This window comes from Martes martes, assembly GCF_963455335.1.
Source record: "Martes martes genome assembly, chromosome: 15".
NCBI classification, from domain to species: domain Eukaryota; kingdom Metazoa; phylum Chordata; class Mammalia; order Carnivora; family Mustelidae; genus Martes; species Martes martes.
The window spans coordinates 23,390,765-23,410,973 of record NC_137903.1 but is presented as its reverse complement, the minus strand read 5'-3'; the positions used below and the strand labels follow the sequence as shown (position 1 = coordinate 23,410,973).

Sequence of the window (20,209 nt, the reverse complement as noted above, 5' to 3'; positions counted from 1 at the left end):
AATAAGCAAAATTAACAAAAAGGATTGTTATTCCAACCCAAAGTTATGATAGATAAAGTAGTGGTATTAGCAGTAGTAGCCATAGTAATAGTAGTAGTAGTAGTAGTACTAGTAGAAGTCATCAACATCTCATACTTTTATAAACCAATTATCATTTTTATGTTTTAGAAAATTTTCTCAGAATCTTAGTCAACAAGTCAGGCACCTTTTCTAGTACAATATTATTGACAAATTTTCCTAAAACAAATTACAAAAGAGGGAAAAGGTACCATAGGTAGATATTTCTTCTAGAATGTTTTGCAAGTTTTAGTACTTAGGAGGAATAATATGAATATCTGAGGTCACTGTAACAACTTCATCAACAATTTAGTATTTCAAAAGAAATCAATATTAATTTTTCATTATTTTTGAAATTTATTGTTTACCTTTTTCCAATAAAAACAAGTGTAATAATATTGATATGCAAAGTCAACATGGTCCCGGTGTAGATTCCCAGAATATGGATGATTTTATGTTACTCTATATTTCCAGAACTGATTCACATGAGATGGCAGTCAGAAACAGAAGGATACATAGATGTGCTTGTTTTATGTTCATCTCATTCTGTATGTAGAATATTAATAGAAAAAAAAACAAACTCAGTGGTTTTCTCAATAGATAAAGTAATGAAGCTTTCAAAGGGGGCAATTGTTGAGCTGATAATGATTTCTGGTAAATGGAACTATTTGGGCAATGAATTTTTCATATATCCCTAAATTAAGACTACATAGTTTTGTTTCATGGATTTGTAACATGTCCTTCCCAGAACATTAATTTTTCAATGATATCAATATTTTTACATAATTTAACATCACAGTCAATTGCACTTAAATATACATATATTTTATCATTGTGACTAAAAGTTCAAATGTGTTTTAGCATGTGTGTAAGAAAAATGTGGCCAATTTGAATAAAATGAAGTATTTTTTACCATTGAGAAAAAAAGTTTATTGGTTGAATGAACTTCTTACTCAATATTTTTTGAGAGAGGAGAGAATGGCTTCCTAATTGCATTAAAATAACAAAAAGAAACTTCCAGTTATGATGACCATTTATCTTTTCAATTTAAATAACTAAAAAAATATAGATCAATAGTGTGCAGACAGATTCTGGACAAAAGAAAGCATATAACTTTATTACTTGAGGATAAAGAATCAAATGTATTAAGCCTTATACAGGCTAGAAGGCAAGGAGGTGGACCCAAAATAAAATATACATACATATATACGAACTTGCCCAGTAGAAAAATCAATAAAAGAAATAGGTCCAGAAAAATGTGAAGATTAAAGTAGTTATTACAGTATGGTTTATATGTTCAAGATGTTGAGGATGAGGATGATAAGGAGAGAAACTAAAGATAGTTGTTAAATAAATATAGTAGTTTATAAATAAACTGAAGTAGTTATTACAGTATGCTTTATATGTTCAAGATGTTGAGGATGAGGATGATAAGGAGAGAAACTAAAGATATAAAAGAGACCATACTGAACTTCCTAGAGGGCAAAATTTATGATGCAGTATTCAAAATGAAATGTATGCTGGATGACATCAACATCAGGATATCTACTGCAGAAGAAAATATCAGTGAGCATAAAGTCATAGCAATAGACTATCCAAAATGCGGAAGAGAGAGGGGGTAAAAAACACTTGAAAAGATAAAGAGTGTTACTTACTGACGGGACAGTATAAAGTAGTCATGTAATTGGTGTCCCAAAAGGAAAGAAGTGAATGGCTATTTGAAGAAATAATGACCAAAATTTTTCCAGATTTGATGGGAACTCTACTCAAGATCTTAGAAGCCCAGTAAAACTCAAGCCATGTAACAAATGAAATAATGCCAAGACAAAGTATACAAAATTGCTGAAAGACTTCAAAAGGAGCCAGAGGAAAAAGTCACTTTTTGAATGAAAAACAAATACACTTGACTCTTGAACAACACAGATTAAACTGTGCAGGTCCACTTATATGTGGATTGTTTTCAATAAATATACATACAGTAATCTAAATGTATTTTCTCATGATTTTCTTTAAAACATTTTTTCTCTAGCTTACTTTATTGTAAGAGAACAGTATAATACATATACAAATATATGTTAAGTGATTATTTATTTGTAAGGCTTTTAGTCAATAGTAGTCAAGTTTGGGGGAGTCATCTGTTACAAGCAGATTTTCTACTGGACAGGAAGTTGGCAGCACTGATTCTGCATTGTTTGAGGAACAGCTGTACAAGGATGACAGCAGACTTTTTGACAGAAACTTTGCAAACCAAAACACAATAAAGGAACATCTTTGGAGTACTGAAAAAAATAGTTTACCTTAAACTTTATACACAATAAAAATATATTTCTAAAATAAAAGCAAATAAAGACTGTTTTAGACAAACAAAAGGTGAGAGAAGTTGTCAACAATAGATCTGCACTATGAAAAAAATATTAAAGGAAGTTCTTAAGACAGAAGGAATTTCATGCCTGGCAGAAATTTAGAACTAAAAAGAAATGGTTGGGGCAACTGGCTGGCTCAGTGAGAAGAATATGTGACTCTTGATCTTGGGATCCTGGGTTCCGGCCCTATGTTGGATGTAGAGATTATTAAAATACAAAACAAAACAAAACAAAAACCTTTAAAAAAAGATAAAAAGAAATGTAAATATTGAGAAAATATAAAATTTATGTTTCTCAACGTGTGTTGGAGAGGATGTGGAGAAAGGGGAACCCTCTTACACTGTTGGTGGGAATGCAAACTGGTGCAGCCACTTTGGAGAACAGTGTGGAGATTCCTCAGGAAATTAAAAATAGAGCTTCCCTATGACCCTGCAATTGCACTGCTGGGTATTTACCCCAAAGATACAGATGTAGTGAAAAGAAGGGCCATCTGTACCCCAATGTTTATAGCAGCAATGGCCACGGTCGCCAAACTGTGGAAAGAACCAAGATGCCCTTCAATGGATGAATGGATAAGGAAGATGTGGTCCATATACACTATGGAGTATTATGCCTCCATCAGAAAGGACGAATACCCAACTTTTGTAGCAACATGGACAGGACTGGAAGAGATTATGCTGAGTGAAATAAGTCAAACAGAGAAAGTCAAGTATCATATGGTTTCACTTATTGGTGGAGCATATCAAATAATATAGAGGACAAGGGTAGATGGAGAGGAGAAGGGAGTTGAGGGAAATTGGAAGGGGAGGTGAACCATGAGAGACTATGGACTCTGAAAAACAACCTGAGGGTTTTGAAGGGGCGGGGTGGGAGGGTGGGGGAACCAGGTGGTGGGTATTAGGGAGGGCACAGATTGCATGGAGCACTGGGTGTGGTGAAAAAACAATGAATACTGTTACGCTGAAAATAAATAAAAAATTAAAAAAATAAAAAATAAAAAAAAAAAAAAATTTATGTTTCTAATTTATGCATTTTATTTAAAGACAATTTACTGCTTATAACAAACATTTTAAGATTTATAAAATTTATAGAATATATAGAAGCAAAAATGTATGACAGTAATAACTCAAATAATAGGAATGGAGTAATCAATATATAATGTAATAAGCTTGTTACACTACACATGAAGTGGCAGTTATTTAAGTGTAGCCACTGAGAAGTTCAAGCTGTATATTGTAAACCCTACAGCAGGGATAACTAAGTATAGCACATCTGTTTTTGCTTAAAAAAAAAAAAAAAAAAAAAAGCAACCATCCTTGCTTATTTATGTTCTATCTATGGCCACTTTCACTTTACAGTGTAAACATAAATTTAATAAATGCAACAGATCATATGGCCCAAAAGCCTGAAATATTTACTACCTGACCCTTTACAGAAAAACATTTGTCAAATAATGACCAAGAAAAACTACAAAATAATTAAAGTGATACATTTAATAACCAATGATGCAAATAAGTTAGAATGATTATAAAAAGAAATTTTTAAAATCTCAATTAATCTAAACAAGTAGAGAGGGTAGAAGAGAAGAACAAAAAACCATATGGGACAATTAAAACAACTAGCAAGAGGGTAGATTTAAACCCAACTATACTGATATTTGCATTAAATATAAAGGGATTAAGCATTTCAATGAAAAGAAGTCATCATAATTAGATTAAAAGAGGCAAGACTCAACTCTGTATTGCCTATAAACCCAACAAAAATTTAAAGAAACAAAGAGGTTAAGAGCAAAAGCATAAAAATACATAATATCTTCAATTTTGAATTCTCTATCACATTAAAAAATTGCAAGTTGGTTTGGTTTTTTAATATTTATAAAAGGTAGTAGATTTTAAAAGGTTAGGAAATATTGAATACTGTATTTTAAAAGGGAAATTGGGCCTAAAAGAATGAGTTTTGTGTATGAAGCTAGTTTGAAGTAGTTCTTGGCAGAGTCGAAACTGAACAGTTTCTGAAGCTTGACTTTATATCATGCTACTTGTTTCACTAATTTTTTTATTAACATATAATATGTTATTTTCTTCAGGGATACAGGTCTATGAATCATCAGTATTACACAATTCAGAGCACTCACCATTTGTTTCATTAATTTTAAACAATTCTAGATTGTTCTAATTCTAATCTTCATTTCTTTTTTTTTTTTTTTTTTTTTTTTTAAAGATTTTATTTATTTATTTGACAGACAGAGATCACAAGTAGGCAGAGAGGCAGGCAGAGAGAGAGGGAGAAGCAGGCTCCCCGCTGAGCAGAGAGCCCGATGCGGGGCTCGATCCCAGGACCCTGAGATCATGACCTGAGCCAAAGGCAGAGGCTTTAACCCACTGAGCCACCCAGGCGCCCCTAATCTTCATTTCTTAATGGTTTATATGAAGTGAGGTTAAGAGAGTCCTGATTTTTATCTTGTGTATCGTAAAATAGTTCTCAATTATTAGAAGGTAATAAGAATTATTTTAAATAGAGGTCATTAAATAGAATGATTCTTTTAGCCTTACCTCTAACCACTTCCCTCACCCCCCCAAATAGACTGGTAAGTTCCGTAAATTGACAAAATAGCTGTACTCATAAGCATAGCTTGGTACTAAACTGAAACATGAGCAAACTAGATCAGCACTATAAAACTAGCTAGTTTTGTAGCTGGATAACACGTAACGTGCTTAGAAGTTCAGAAGAGGGAAAAATGAAATCATGGGTGGGCTTTGCTATTATTGATTATTTGGATTATTGGACTATGTAGAAGTAAGCACTGTGCAACTGGGAGTATTTATTTTCCTCAATAAGGTATTTCTTGTAGTGACTGAAGAAAAATATACCATCAGTCTAGTCCAACATCAATTTTTTCATCTTTATTTGCTTTTCTCATCAGCATATATGCTGCTGTATCTGCTGTTGTACTCATCCATCCATATATGCTGCTGTATCTCCCTTCTAAAACAATCTCAGCCTCTCCTTTCCTCCCTCCCTCGTTCCTCCCTTCCTTCCACCCTGTCTCTCTCCACCTTCACTCTCTCAGGTTCTCTAGCTATCTTTTCTTCTCGCCTTCCAAATATCCTCCATTTCCATTGCTCTCCAGCCACCATCATCTTTCACCTGGGTCTCTATACTGTTCATCTACTCTTCTTGAACCCAGATTTGAGCCCTAAAGTCCATTTCTCACAGAGCAGCCCACTGAGGTAATATATTCAATAGGAAATTAGATCATACCTCTCAGTCTCCCACCCTTGTAACCCTCTCATGGCTTCCCATTGCTTTTAGAATAAAATTTGAGCTTCTGATCAAAGTCTATAAAGCGCTAAAGCATCTGGTCCTAGTTTGACTTTCAACATTGTCCCCAGTTAATCTCCTTCTTTGTCACTTTAGTCCATCCTCAAGGGCCTGCTTTCTGCAATTTTAACTTAGCTTTCCATTGCTGTTCTCTTTGAACCCTTTTCTTTCCTGTCTTTGCATGCTTACACCTTCATATTTCCATACCTAGATGGTTATTCTTTACAAGTTATGGATGGATTTTGCCACTACAATAATAATGAGAAACCTTTATACAGCACTTGATATAAATCAGGTACCAATTCTAAGAACTGTATGTTTATATTGATACTTTCAAATTATCTTTATTATTCATTTATAATTTAATTTGAACAATAACCTATAAGATAGCACTACTGTTTCCCCCATTTTACAGCACAAGAAATTAAAACTAAGCACAAGAGTTTAAAAGAAATTAAGTAATTTGCCTAAGGCCTCAGCATGAGTAATTGGAAAAGCTGGATTTTAATGCAGGCACTCTGGTTTCAGAATCTGCATTCTTAACTGAGCCTCTTATTGATATCGTTGTATTATTTAAATGTCTCTTTAATTACATAACACATAATGGATATGTTTTTGGAAATATTTAGTGAAACCTACATCAATGTATGTAAAATTTAAATTTCTTTCTGATAAAATTTATTCTCCTTATGTGAAAATACTCTTAAGATTTGTCAACAGGAACTATTTTGTAAGAACAGTAGGAGGATAAAAAGGATAAATCTATTTCCTTTCTTAATGGGATCTACTGACATGAAACATTCTAAGCAGAATATTTGTTCTATGTAGATTTTGATTGAATAATTGCATATGCTAATTAATACAGCAAAATAAATTTATTGGTAAATAGTACTAGAAATTTTTTTAATTTGACATTTTTTTTTAATTTGACAATGTCTTTTAACATTTTCAATATTCTGGTACACTTATTTTAATTTTTCATAAGAATAGCTTCATTTAAGATAATTATATCAATGAGGAAGTAATTTCAGCAAAACAATATTAATATATAATGATACAATGATTTTTATTTTGCCAGGGTCAGAGATTAATTGTCAGGAACACATTGAATATGCTCACAACAGATTTCTTAGCACATATTTTCCTGATAGGAAATAGAATATTGATTCTGGTTCATGAACCAAATATTCCAGGGCAATTTTATTTTATTCACTAAATATGTTGTAGTTTTGGTAAAGAGCCTTATTTAATTTACTGGGACTTTGTCACCACCAATGATGATGATGGTGGTGATGATTATGATTATGGCAGGAAACCTACCACAGTTTCCATTCCAGAATTCAGAAATAACAAATAAATATAAGGAATGGCCAGTAGAGATAATAATACCAGAACTGGCGCTGACAAAACTAGATCATGGAATATGGTTTTGATATGTGACCACAACCACAGTAGATTTTTAAAACCTTGCTTCCTAATTCTTAACCACAGAGTCACAAAGAGGAGAATAAACTGCTGAACTTCCCAACAAAACAGACCAGAATTAACTCTACAGCAAGGCAGACATGAAAGACAAAGAGAGAATAACTTTGTACTCAGCCATTTATTTTAATTTTAACCTAACACTGAGGAGAAGTCAGTGAGGGGGTGGGGTTGGGAAAGAAACCAGGAGTGTGATGAATTCCGATTGTGTAACCCATGTCTTGGTATATATCATACGGGATCACTGAATTGAGCACATTAACATTTCCTTCAATTTCTGGAGTGCATGGAAACATGAAAATCTTCAGAATGATAAATAAAACGGATTACTTGAGCAGAAAAAAGTATCAACGCAATAGTAATAACTACTGCTATAAAGTTCTCAGTTATTTCCACAGTTTTTACACCTGTAACAAGCAAACCAAGTCACTGATATATCTTGACTTCATGCCAGAAGGCAAATGAGTACAACATTAGGTTAATAATCAAGGAGAGAGGTTGGGTATTGATATTGACTGAGAAGTTATTTGTTAAAATTGTTTTCTCTAATGCCATTGTTTAACAATATTCACTGTTTATATGAGAAATTTCAGTAATGCCTCTGTTTATATAAGAAGTTGAGTTATACATACCCAAATGAGGGGAGATTCTCTAGTAGACCTGTTTTATTTTGGGTAGCCTGCTTAAGTCTCTAGAATGTACTATCGATCTGTTCCTTTGTATAGCACTTGTGGATATTCTCATAAGGGGAAAGTTTCTCAAAAAGTATAGATAAATCAAAATTCCTTTTTATCTAGAAAAGGAATCTTGATCATCGCCTGCCTGTATAATATGTTTTCAGTTGGAATTTTACCTTATTTAAAGTGAACTCATCATGTTATATTCATTAGAATTCTGAGCTCCAACTGTTTGAGTTAGCCATTTACCCCCAAGTATAATGGACAGGTTTAAAATATAGGATACAAGTGAAAATACAGGATTCTCAGTTAAATTTGAATATCAGATAAACAACATATAAATATTTTAGTATAAGTACACTACAAACAGTATTCGGGACATATTTATACCAAAAATTATTAGTTTTTATCTGAAATTCAGATTTCACCAGGCATTCTCTATTTGGCCCAGCAATGCTTATCCATCTGCCAGGATACAGTTCCTTGTGTCTGCCCTAGAGATATGCAACCAAATATATCCCTTTTTTTGAATATAAATTTGATGATCTTATGATTATAATAGTTTTACTTGCAAACTTATGGTAAGTTTGATTATACTGCAGTTTATCTTCCTTGTAAGATAAGGATTTTCATGTATAGACTTTAAAATTGGACACATCTTCATGGCAACTTAAACTATCATAACTGAAAATATTATTAAATTTTATAAATTCAAATGATAAGTTTCTAGTTAGATGAACAGAGTAGTAGACATTATTTAGCAAAAATGATACCTATTTTCCAGAGCATGAAATTATCGGAGTCACCTATGTTGGCCTAAAAAAGACCTTTATTTTAACTTTATGCATTTGAGTACTATGTATCTCCATTGGTATGGAATATATTTTTATACTTTGGATCAAACTGCAAAATTTAGTAACTTGTTTTAGAAACCAAGCTTATCTGTAACTGAAATGGGTAGAAGGATACTATGTGTGGCTCTAGAGCAGGATTTTGAACAGTACCCTCATAGCCTAAAAATGTCACCCTTGAGAGGATTAATGTTTATTGAAGTATATGTCCACCTGGTTTTATATTTACATCTTATCATAGCTTTGACAGCTAAAAAATTGAGATTTCAAAGCTGCTTTATTTTTCAGCATCCTATATAATACCAAGTTAGCTCTCCAAACTTGGAGAGTGACAATGTCTTCAGAGTGAATTGAAAAAATTAAAAAGACAAAGGCTTTTAGTTTAAAAATACATATTGTTTTAGAGGAACAACAAAAAATTTAGCAGTACACCTCCCTTGAAGCTTACAATTAATTCTGTTCTACAGGATTCTTTGTATTTTGAGAAAGCATTAGCATAACTTATATCAGATATATCCTGTAACAATGCAAAACGTATTTAGAGCCTTCAAGCTTTTTAGATACATTTCTGTTGTGTTTTTTAAACAGAATGTCATCAGATGATTTTTCACAGCATTTCCTGTATGCATATTCATATCTGGGATAGCCATCTATAACCACAATTATTTTTATAATTGAGAAGGCATAATAAATTAATGAACATCTTGTCTAGATAGTTCTTTAATAGAAATACTTTTTCAGTGTAATAGCTTAAAGGGTAGGATATAACTGTAGTTGTTCTGAACAGAGTTAGATAACTTTATTTTTATCATCTGTTGGAACAAAAAATGAGTACCTGTCAGATATTTCCAATGACAGTCATTTGAAAATAGTCAAAGTTATGTATACAATCATGCTGTGGGCAAAACTATGGCAAGTTCCCATGGACAGCTATATGGTTTGAAGATTAGATCCTCAACAGTAATTCCTGTAATTTTCTGTAAGTAGTATAACAAACTTGGCATTTATTTATCTTCTAGATGAAATGAATGATCATCAAAGTACCCTCTCCTACATCCTGATTAACCCGTCTCCAGATACCAGACTAGAGCTGAACGATGTTGTGTAAGTTGATCTCCTATTTCACATAAGTCATTTATTTTTAGGAGACCAGTAATTTATTTATTTCTATATTTTTGTTTCTACCTCTTGTGTCATAAATGCTTAGAAACTGCCAGTCTAATTTCTATGTTCAATAAACAAATGCATTTTATATATTTCTATGTATAATATTATAAAAAAGCATTGTAGAATTGTAGAGGTATAAAAGAAGGAAGTAGCAGCAGGAATTCTGTACTTGTGAGCTCATATATATTTGGAGAAATAAAAGAAAATATGCAGAATAATAAGAGAACAGCTCAGAGGAAAACCTGAAATACTCCACATTATCTAGTTCTAAATACCTGAGAATTCCCAAAAGCTTTAAGTAAAATAAGTCGGAACACTTACTAGGAAAATGTCTATGGTAGTAACCTGATTAATCAAAAACTCTGTGCCATGCATGTACAATTGCATTAGTGTTTCCTTAAAAGTGCGATATAGAGATAAGACATTTTTCCTGATTTCAAAGTCTTACACTTTAATTAACAAACTACAATTTATTTTATTTTTTTTTAAATATTTTATTTATTTATTTGACAGACAGAGATCACAAGCAGGCAGAGAGGCAGGCAGAGAGAGAGGAGGAAGCAGGCACCCTGCTGAGCAGAGAGCCCGATGCGGGGCTCGATCCCAGGACCCTGAGATCATGACCCGAGCTGAAAGCAGAGGCTTTAACCCACTGAGCCACCCAGGCGCCCCAACAAACTACAATTTAAACATAAAAAATTTGATAGCAATATATAATATGACTTTGTTACTAATGAATTAAGCACCAACTGAGTGAAACAGTGCTTTTCTGATTGCAAAGAGGAAGACAGTATTCTGAGTTACAGTGATTAAAGAGGATATGAGGATTTGAACTAGACTTTGAAAGGTAAATAAGATTTGTGTAGGTAGAAAGCACAGGACGTTCCAGAGCAAGGAACTGCATAATATGCTTCTTTTGTTAACACTAGAGAGTCCAGTTTGATCCTAGTAAAAAAGCTCTGTATTACTAACATCTCTGTTGTTCACTAAACATAATATTGGAAATGTATATTGAACCTGACTCTGGGGGTACTTTAGGTAACAAAATAGGTTTAAACTCAGTTTAAACCTTATAGGCAATGGGAAGTACTTAGATATATGAACAAGAAAGTAGAAAGATTTTAGAAAAGGCATTTTGATAGTTAATGGTGTAAGCCTAAGGGAGAAATATCTAATACAGATTTGCCCTTGAGGTCCATGGTCCTGAGGCTGAGCAGGATCAAGAGCTGCTGAGCTAAGGTAGCTAATTTCAGATTGCACTACTGACGTAATACAAACACCAAAGATCCAAAAGCCTTGGTGGGTGTGAGGTCAACAGGATGCGTTTGTATCTATAATCAGGAAAATCAGTAATAAAGTCAGAGACTGGTAGGACTGAGAATATTCTGTGATACAGAACATAAGATAGATCTATGCAAGTGGTTTAGAGCTAAATATGCCAAGAATTAGAAGGCTACCTTTATATATTTTGTGGGATATTTTGGCTGGAATGGAAAGGATATATATTTTTTAAAGAGCTTTGCAAGAAACAGTTGAATTGATTGACAGGGTGGATTAAGGCTGAAACAGATACGAAAATAGGGAAACTAGTCAAATTGCTGTTAGGCAAGTGTGTGAAAGATAAGAATCTCTCATAGCATTAAGATAATGGATTGTAGAGGAGACTTCTGTGTATATACACTTATGAAGGCAAAGAGTAAGACCTGTCATTGGTGTGGGAATTGGAAAAGAAGAAGTCTAACATGGCTTTAGGATTCCAGTACTATAGAGAACCCAGAAATGGACCCACAACTATGTAGTCAACTAAGCTTTGACTAAGGAGGAAAGAATATCCAATGGAAAAAAGGCAGTCTCTTCAACAAATGGTTGGGAAAACTGGACAGCAACATGCAGAAGAATGAAACTGGACCACTTTATTATACCACACACAAAAATAAATCAAAATGGATGAAATGCGAGACAGGAAACCATCAAAATCCTAGGGGAGAATGCAGGCAGCAACATTTTTTACCTCAGCCCATAGCAACTTCTTACTAGACACATCACTGGAAGCAAGGGAAACAAAAGCAAAAATGAACTATTGGACTTTATCAGTATAAAAATAATCCATACAGCAAAGGAAACAATCAACAAAGCTAGAAGGTGGCAGTGAGGGAAGATATTTGCAAATAGCATATCTGATAAAGGGTTCCAAAATCTATAAAGAACTTACACCCAAAAAACAAATACTCCAGTTAAGAAATGAGCAGAAAACATGAATAAATGCTTTTCTAAAAAAGACATCCCGATAGCTAACAGATACACAAAAAGATGCTCAAAATCAGTCATCAGATGGCTAAAATTAACAACGCAAGAAACAACAGGTGCTGGCAAGGAGGTGGAGAAAGGGAAAACTCTTGCACTGTTGAAGGGAATGTTAACTGGTGCAGCCGCTCTGGAGAACAGTATGGAGGTTCCTCAAAAATTTAAAAGTAGAACTACCTTAGGCTCCAACAATTACACTACTAGATATGTATCCAAAGGATAAAAAAATACAGATTCAAAGGGGTACCTGCACCCCAATGTTTATAACAGTATTATCAACAATACCCAAACTGTGGAGAGAGCCCAAATGAATGGATAAAGAAGATGTGGGGCGTGTGTGTGTGTGTGTGTGTGTGTGTGTGTGTGTGTGTGAAATGGAATATTATTCAGCCATCAAAAGGAATGAAATCTTGCCATTTGCAACGATGTGGATGGAGCTAGAGTGTATTATGCTAAATGAGATAAGTCAGCCAGAGAAAGACAAATATCATGATCTCACTCATATGTGGAATTTAAGATGGAAAACAGATGAACATATGGGAAGGGGAGGAAAGAAAAAAAGGAGAGAGGGGAAACAAGCCATTAGTGACTTTTAATGAAAGAGAACAAACAGGGTTGATGGAGAGAGGTGCGGGGGAGATGGGCTAGATAGGTGATAGGCATTAAAGAGGGCACTGCTGTGTTGAGCACTGGGTGTTGTATGTAAATGATGAATCAATGAAGTCTCCTCCAGAAATCAATATTACATTGTATATTAACTAACAAAATTAAAAAAAAAAAAGAAATTCAGTTCTATGTGATGGCCAAATAAATAAATAAATGCTCGTTCACTGAAACAAGTCAGAATAGGAAGGCAGTTTTCTGGGAAGAAAAAGAGGAATTGTTGGCTGTGGAAAAAAAAAGAAATGATGAGTTTTCTACTATGAATAAATCTGATATGAACATCCAAAAAAAAAAAAAAAGATGAGCTAGAGTTTAGATACATCATTCAATGTGTTACATGTGTTACATGTCTAGAAAGCATATAGAAATATATAGTACTGGAGCTTTGAAGAGAAGCTAGTTATGTAGGAAATACTGATTTTTCATCTTCCAAATGAACAAAGCTAAAAAAAAAAAAAAGAATTATTATTTTAGGGGAGAAAGGTAAGTATGTTTCAAAGACTTCTTAGGAAAATATCTCAGCAGGAATAACTTTAACCCAAAATCAGTGTGAAAACAATTTATAATGCACCTCACATGCAATTAATTAATTTAATTAATTTTAAGAAATAACTAATTTAAAAATAAGGAACATACATCAATATAATAAAAGCCATATACAATAAATTCATTGTTAACATTATAATAAATGAGAAAAAAATTGAGCTTCCTTCAATATCAAGTACAAGACAAGGTTGCCCCCTCTCAATTTTCCTGTTCCATATAGTACTAGAAGTCCTACCTAGAGTATTTAGATATGACATAGAAATAAAAAGTATCCAAATCAGAAAGAAGTAAAATTGTCACCATTTGCTGAAGACATGATCTTACGTTAATGATTTTTACGTTATGATTACGTTATGATTACGTTAATGATCTTTACGTAACGTAATAATGATTACATTATAATTATGTTAATGATCTTTACGTTAATGATTTCAGTAATGTGGCAGGTTACAAAATCAACTTACAGAAATCAGTGGCATTCCTTTACACAAATGATGCAGCATCAAAAAAGAAATAAAACCATCCTTTTCACAACAGCATCCAAAACAATAAAATACTTAGGAAAAATTTTAAACAAAGGAGTGAAAGATCTGTACATGAAAACTACAAAACTTTGCTGAAAGAAATCAAACAAGACACAAAGAAATGGAAAGATTTCCTGTGTTCCTGGAGTAGAAGGATAAATATTGATAAAATGGCCGTGCTACTCAAAGCCATATACAGACTCAACAAAATTCCTGTCAAAATCTCAAGGTAACCTTCACAGAATTAGAAGAAACAAGACTAGAATTCATGTGGAACTGCAAAGAATCTTGACTAACCAAAGCAGTCCTGAGAAAAAAAAGAAAAAAAGAAAAAAAGGTATCACACTTTCAAACTATACTACAAAGCCATAGTAAAAACAGTATGGTACGGCACAAAAATAGACACATAGATCAATGGACTAGAATAGAGAGCCCAGAATTAAAACCTAGTATGTGTGGTCAACTAATATTTGACAGAAGAAGCTAGGAACACCCAATGGGGGAAGGAAAGTCTCTTCAAAAATTGATGCTGGGGAAACTGGAGAAGCATATACGGAACAATGAAATTAGATTCCTATCTCATACCACTAAAAAAATAAAACCCTCAAAATGGATCCAAGACTTAAATATAAGACCTTTTATCATAAAACTTCTAGAAGAAAACAGTGAAGAAACTCACTGATATTGGTCTTGGCAATGATATTTTCGTTATAATGCCAAAAGCACAGACTAAGTAAAAATCAACAAATGGGACTACATCAAACTCAAAAGCTTCTGCATAACAAAAGAAACAATCAACAAAATGAAACAACAGCTTACAGAATGGGAAAAAAGTTTTGCAAACCATATCTTAGATAAGGGGTTAATATCCAAAATATATAAAGGATTAACAGAACTTATTAACAAAGAAGCAAAGAATCAAATTTTAAAATGGGCAGAAACTAGTTTCCAGAAGACACGAAAATGCCCAGCGCCATGGAAAGATGCTCAGCATTACTGATCGTCAGGGAAATGCAAATAAAAATGACAATGAGATATCACCTCACACCTGTTGGGATGGCTGTCATCAAGAAGACAAGAGACAACATGTGTTGGTGAGAATGCTGTAAAAACAGAACCCTATGTACACTGTTGGTGGGAATTTAAATTAGTCCAACCACTATGGAAAACGATATGGAAGTTCCTCAAAACACTAAAAATAGATCTACCATATGATTCAGCAATTCCAGTTCTGGGTATATTATTCAAAGGAAATGAAAACAAGATTTTGTTGAGACTTATGTGCACTCATGTATGTTGCAGCATTATTCACAATAACAGATACAGAAACAACCCAAATGCCCATCAATGGATGAATGAATAAGAAAGATGTGGTATTATACATAGTGGATATTATTCAGCCATGAATAAGGAAGATATTCTGCCATTTGCAACAACATAGACGGACCTTGAACACATCATGCGAAGTGAGGCGTCAGAGAAAGACAAGTACTGAGTGATGGCACTTACAGGTGGAATCCAAAAAGAAAGTCAAACCTATTAAAAAAACAGATGGTTACCAGGGTAGAGAGGTGGGGGATTAAGACTGACGGTGTTTAAGGGTCCAAACTTGTACCGAGAAATAAAGATAGAGATCGAATGCACAGTGTAATGAATATAGTTAATAATAACACACTATAACATTATAAATGGTGAATATTGCTTCAATGGCAATCATATTAAAATATATAAATGTATCAAAGTAACATGTTATATATTTTTAATTTATAAATTAGAAAAAGTTCAATTTATCAAATAAAAAAGCTATTAGTTTTCTTCATCAATCTACAATGCTGGTGATATTTAAAGTAATCATAAAGCAGTGTGCATAGACAACAGTATCCTATTAATGGATTCAAGGACATTAATTCCAACTTTTATTTGATTGGAGAAAATAGACTGTAGTGCCTTGAATTGCCTTTTCTCATTTTCATTAAGGAACATATCTTATGAATATTTTTCCTTTGCTTTTTAAGAAGAAAAGTACAATCTTCATTAGAGTTCTCCCTTTAAATTGGGTTTTCTGCTCATTTTTTATATCTCCCAAATTATTATAAAACTATGAATTCCTAGTTTCATTTACATCTGAAACAAGACTTTGTTCAAATACTGCATGGCACGAATTTACTTTCCTTTTCTCTCTGCAAATTGTCAATGGCTTTCCACTGCCTTTGGAACAGAGATCGGAACTACTTTATGCTGAAACTTAAAGTGCTTTGTTAGCTGTTTTCTTCTTTTCTTCCTGAATTTACCTTCCACTACTTCCTGGTTTAGCCATTCTCCCAAAGTCAAATTCATTTTCTAAAAGAGTTCAGGAGCAGGCCTAGAGAGAGAAGCTCAACTCAACCTTCTCAATTAAGTATTCCCTAATTCTCACTGTTTCTGTTTTTCCTCTTTCTGTGATGTTTGGAATTTATTTTTCTTGTTTATATCTGCTTTATAAATTAAATTCTACTAATCTTGTGCAGGACAGGGGTTAAGCTTGGTGACTTTTTCCCTTCCCAGTTCCCAACGTAGTATTCCAGAGGGGCTCAGGAACTGGACGCTCGTGTCATGTGAGACTCTGAAGTAAAACATCTCTCTTGAGACAAATTCTAACATTATTGAAATGTACAAGTTTGGCAGATGAACATTTTCTCGTTTACCAGTAGGATGAATTAAGAATTCTTTTTTATTGTTTTGTATAGTTGCTCACCATAGCAGAACCTGAATTTTAGACTAATTTCCAGGTAATTAAAAGTTTATCTGCACATAATATTTTTCAGAGCATGTGTCAAATGACTACTTTTTTAGAATCCTGAGATATATAAATTAAAAGGACTATAGAAATTATTTAGATCAAATAAATTATTAATAAGTAAATAAATAATTTAGATCAAAAGGCTAAGAGCAGGTAAGTAATAGAAGGATCATGGCTAAGATTTAAGTCTCTTTGGTAGAAAAATAGCCAAAGGAAAGGGATGCTAAATCAAGTCAAACAAACAAATAAAACATAAGACGAAGGTGGTGAAACGGACCACAATTAAAAATTAATAATTCTTCATTCATCAGCATACATTGTCATATCTGCTTAGGTATAGAAACAATACAAGTTCTGCCAAATTGTATAGGCCAGCCAAGAAGTGAGTCCTTCTACAGGTGCTATGCATAGACACAGTGTAAATGACCTAAAAGCTAAATATATTTGAGGCAGCAGTCTAAAGTGTAAGTGTGAATTAGTTTTGCCTTTATTTACTATTATAGTTATTTGCTTTGTTTTCTTTTCCTAGATACTTAATCCGACCAGATCCACTGGCATACCTTCCAAACAGTGAACCCAGTCGAAAAAACAGCATCTGCAATGCCGTGGGTCAAGACTCTCGGGAGGAAACTCAGCTTTGATAAAGGGAAAATAAGAGAACTTTTTTTCCCTACAAGAATCTTGCTTGCAACAACTCTAACTCTTGGGGGAAGAATGAGTGCTGCTGGCAGGAAAGAAACTCGATCAGAATATATTCAGTTCTCTCATATTAAAAGCAATCTATTCTCTTAGAAGTGTAGATTATTTTGAAAGTTAAAGTATTGCTTATTGGTACTCCTCCTATTAATATCTGAAAGACATCAGTGGAATGATTTTAAAAACTTAAATTAAAACAAAAAATTTAAATTGGATATTTGTTTGACAATAATCCAAACTGTATGAAGGTAATTTTTAAAAGTGTCAAGGTTTTATGAAAGTAAACAAAAAACTCCAACTGTATTTGGTGCATCACAATGGACATAGAAGTTTGTGGCTCCTCTTAAAAATTAAAGTCGTATTATATTCTTTAAACTTGCTTTTTATAAAATTGAGTTCATCATAAATGTCTAGCATCTACACAAAGATTAACCAACAAACCTGTATGGCTGACTTTTGTGTAAGACTCAGTTTGCTTTAGAGTATAAATCTTTAAATCATTTTAACTTTTTTTGTTGCCTTTTCATATGGTATCATACTCATTTTAGAATTTGAGATGTTCACAGCATGTTTTATAACAATGAGGAAACCAAAACAAACAAATATCAAGTACCTGAACTTTATGCTTACTTAATGTCTGACACACATTGTATGCCAAGGAAAGTGTTAAAAATCAAATATTTATTATTCTCCTAAAAGAATGCCTAACCGAGAAAATACTGAAAACACACATGTTGACTTCAGTTGAAGCCAAGAATTGAAACATTAACTGAAATGTGCAGTATTGGTTTTCATTAGGCTCTTGAGCTTTAACATTTTTATAATTTATATAGCATATTTCATGAGAAAGATACTTTAAAATTCAAACAGGCAAAATTATACCTTTTGTGGAATAAAAGGACATTTCAAAATATTTAAAGTCCTCTATGCTTTTGTATTGAAATACTCATACACAAAACAATGGTATGCTAAAAAATTTGATTTTATTTTGAAAAATCATCTGTAGGACACAGGTTTTAACACTGTGAGGAAAAAAACATGTAGTGAAGATAGGTAGTTTTTGCCATTGAAATGTAATATAAATCATGAAGAATTTTATAGTTATAAATTAAGTATAAATTGATCCTTGGTATTATCTTATTGCTTTATTCCCCTTCAGAAACAGACTGAGAAGCACAAGAGCACAGTTTACCAGGTGGTTGGAATCTGCTAAGGTACTCCCATGAGAGAGACATCGGTAAATTTAAAAAGATATTTTTCCTCTAATTTTGTGTCTTAAAAAAGTTCTGGCCTTGACATTGAATTTTAATTTCACAAAAAATTGGACATATAAGACTAGAAAGGGACATTTTCTTCCTTCTCCTCACAAAGCAGATAAGTTGGAAAGATAGTAGAAGAATTAACAAAAAAAAAAGTAAAGAAAGCCTAAAACTCCACAAATAATTCTATAGAAATGAAAATGTAAATCCTAACATGTGAAATTATAGCTGATAGCCATTGTATAATTTGGCTTAGAGAGGATGAAATGCCTATTTGTTATTGTTGTTTTTTAGTATTTTTCATTATTCTCATTTTAAAATAACAAAAACACCAAGAATTTTCTCTAAAACAGAATTTTCTCTATCTTTAACTTTCTTTAATCAGACAGGGAAGTAGAGAATTCATAACAAGTTATTAAAATTGGAAGCAGACCTTAAAACAAAGATTGTATGCATATTCATGCATGTACGTTGTAGACATGTGAAATATACTGGACAAACTTATATATTCACCTGTAAATTATTCAAACTAAAGGCAGAATTGAACTAATATATGTAATAGAGAACAATAACGGGTTTAATTAACTTATTTTATATTTGCACATCAGTAATCAAATGTGATATTTCTTTGAGTTGCCATTTCATTACTCCATTACAGTTATTTTTAGGAATAAATGTAAGATTTTATGAGTATTCTATTTCCCCACGAGATCTCAAGTTTAGTATTTTCGCATTTTGACCATTGTCAAGACTAGGACTCTAAGCTAGGACATGACTATATTTCCTACAAAACTAAAAGTTTTGTTTCATAAATTTTACAAGAATTATTTTTGATTATGAACATTAGCCCAAATTTAATAATTGACACAATTCATTACAGCTTGCTATAATATTGATAGTTTATTAGTTTTCTGTTATTTCAAGCATTAAAAAATGCTTCTAAAAGCCTTTTAACAAACTGTTGCCTTTTTAAAATACTTAACTTGCACACAAAAATAAAACATAGAGTCAGTAATAGTCCTTGTAATCTTATGGGAATCGGTTCTGTTTATTGTCTATGTACCATTTTGCTACCAGTTACATTGAATCGCTTAAAATAAATAATAAAAATTATTTCTGATGGTGAAAACCCTTGGTGCCTTTTGCCAGTACTTCAACTGTTTAACCAATTACGTTCTGAAACTACAAAATTCCTTTTATCACTTCTATATAAAGCAATACAAACATGAAGAAACACCAACATAAACATGAAGGCCATCTCATTGGAAAAGATACCATACAAAAACCCGCTGAATCACTTCCTAATATAGTAGTTTCTGAATAACTATGTGGTAGGAGAAAAGGAGGGAGGAAGGAAGGGTCAGGGAGGATGGAGGTAGAGAAGTGAACAAAGAGAAGGGAGGGAAAAGCAGAAAAGAAAAGGAAGGTGAAAAAGAATGAATGTAGGTGCTAGAAGAGAATATTTTTTCATGAACCAGAGAATACTGTCCCAATACACTAATTTAAAGACCAGAAAAGCA

General features: G+C 32.8%; 1 protein-coding gene across 3 annotated transcripts in view; it reads left to right on the top strand.

The window, feature by feature from the left end:
- Positions 1 to 17,375, top strand: part of KCNT2 (potassium sodium-activated channel subfamily T member 2) — a gene marked incomplete at both ends in the record, with an annotated part of 342,191 nt that extends 324,816 nt beyond the window's left edge. For all 3 annotated transcript variants that reach the window (XM_080825071.1, XM_080825070.1, XM_080825069.1), the window contains 2 exons: positions 9,771 to 9,855; positions 17,264 to 17,375. In XM_080825071.1, the coding sequence (XP_080681197.1) occupies positions 9,771 to 9,855; positions 17,264 to 17,375 (197 nt within the window). The remainder of the gene's footprint in view (positions 1 to 9,770; positions 9,856 to 17,263) is intronic.
- Positions 17,376 to 20,209: the final 2,834 nt, after the last annotated feature.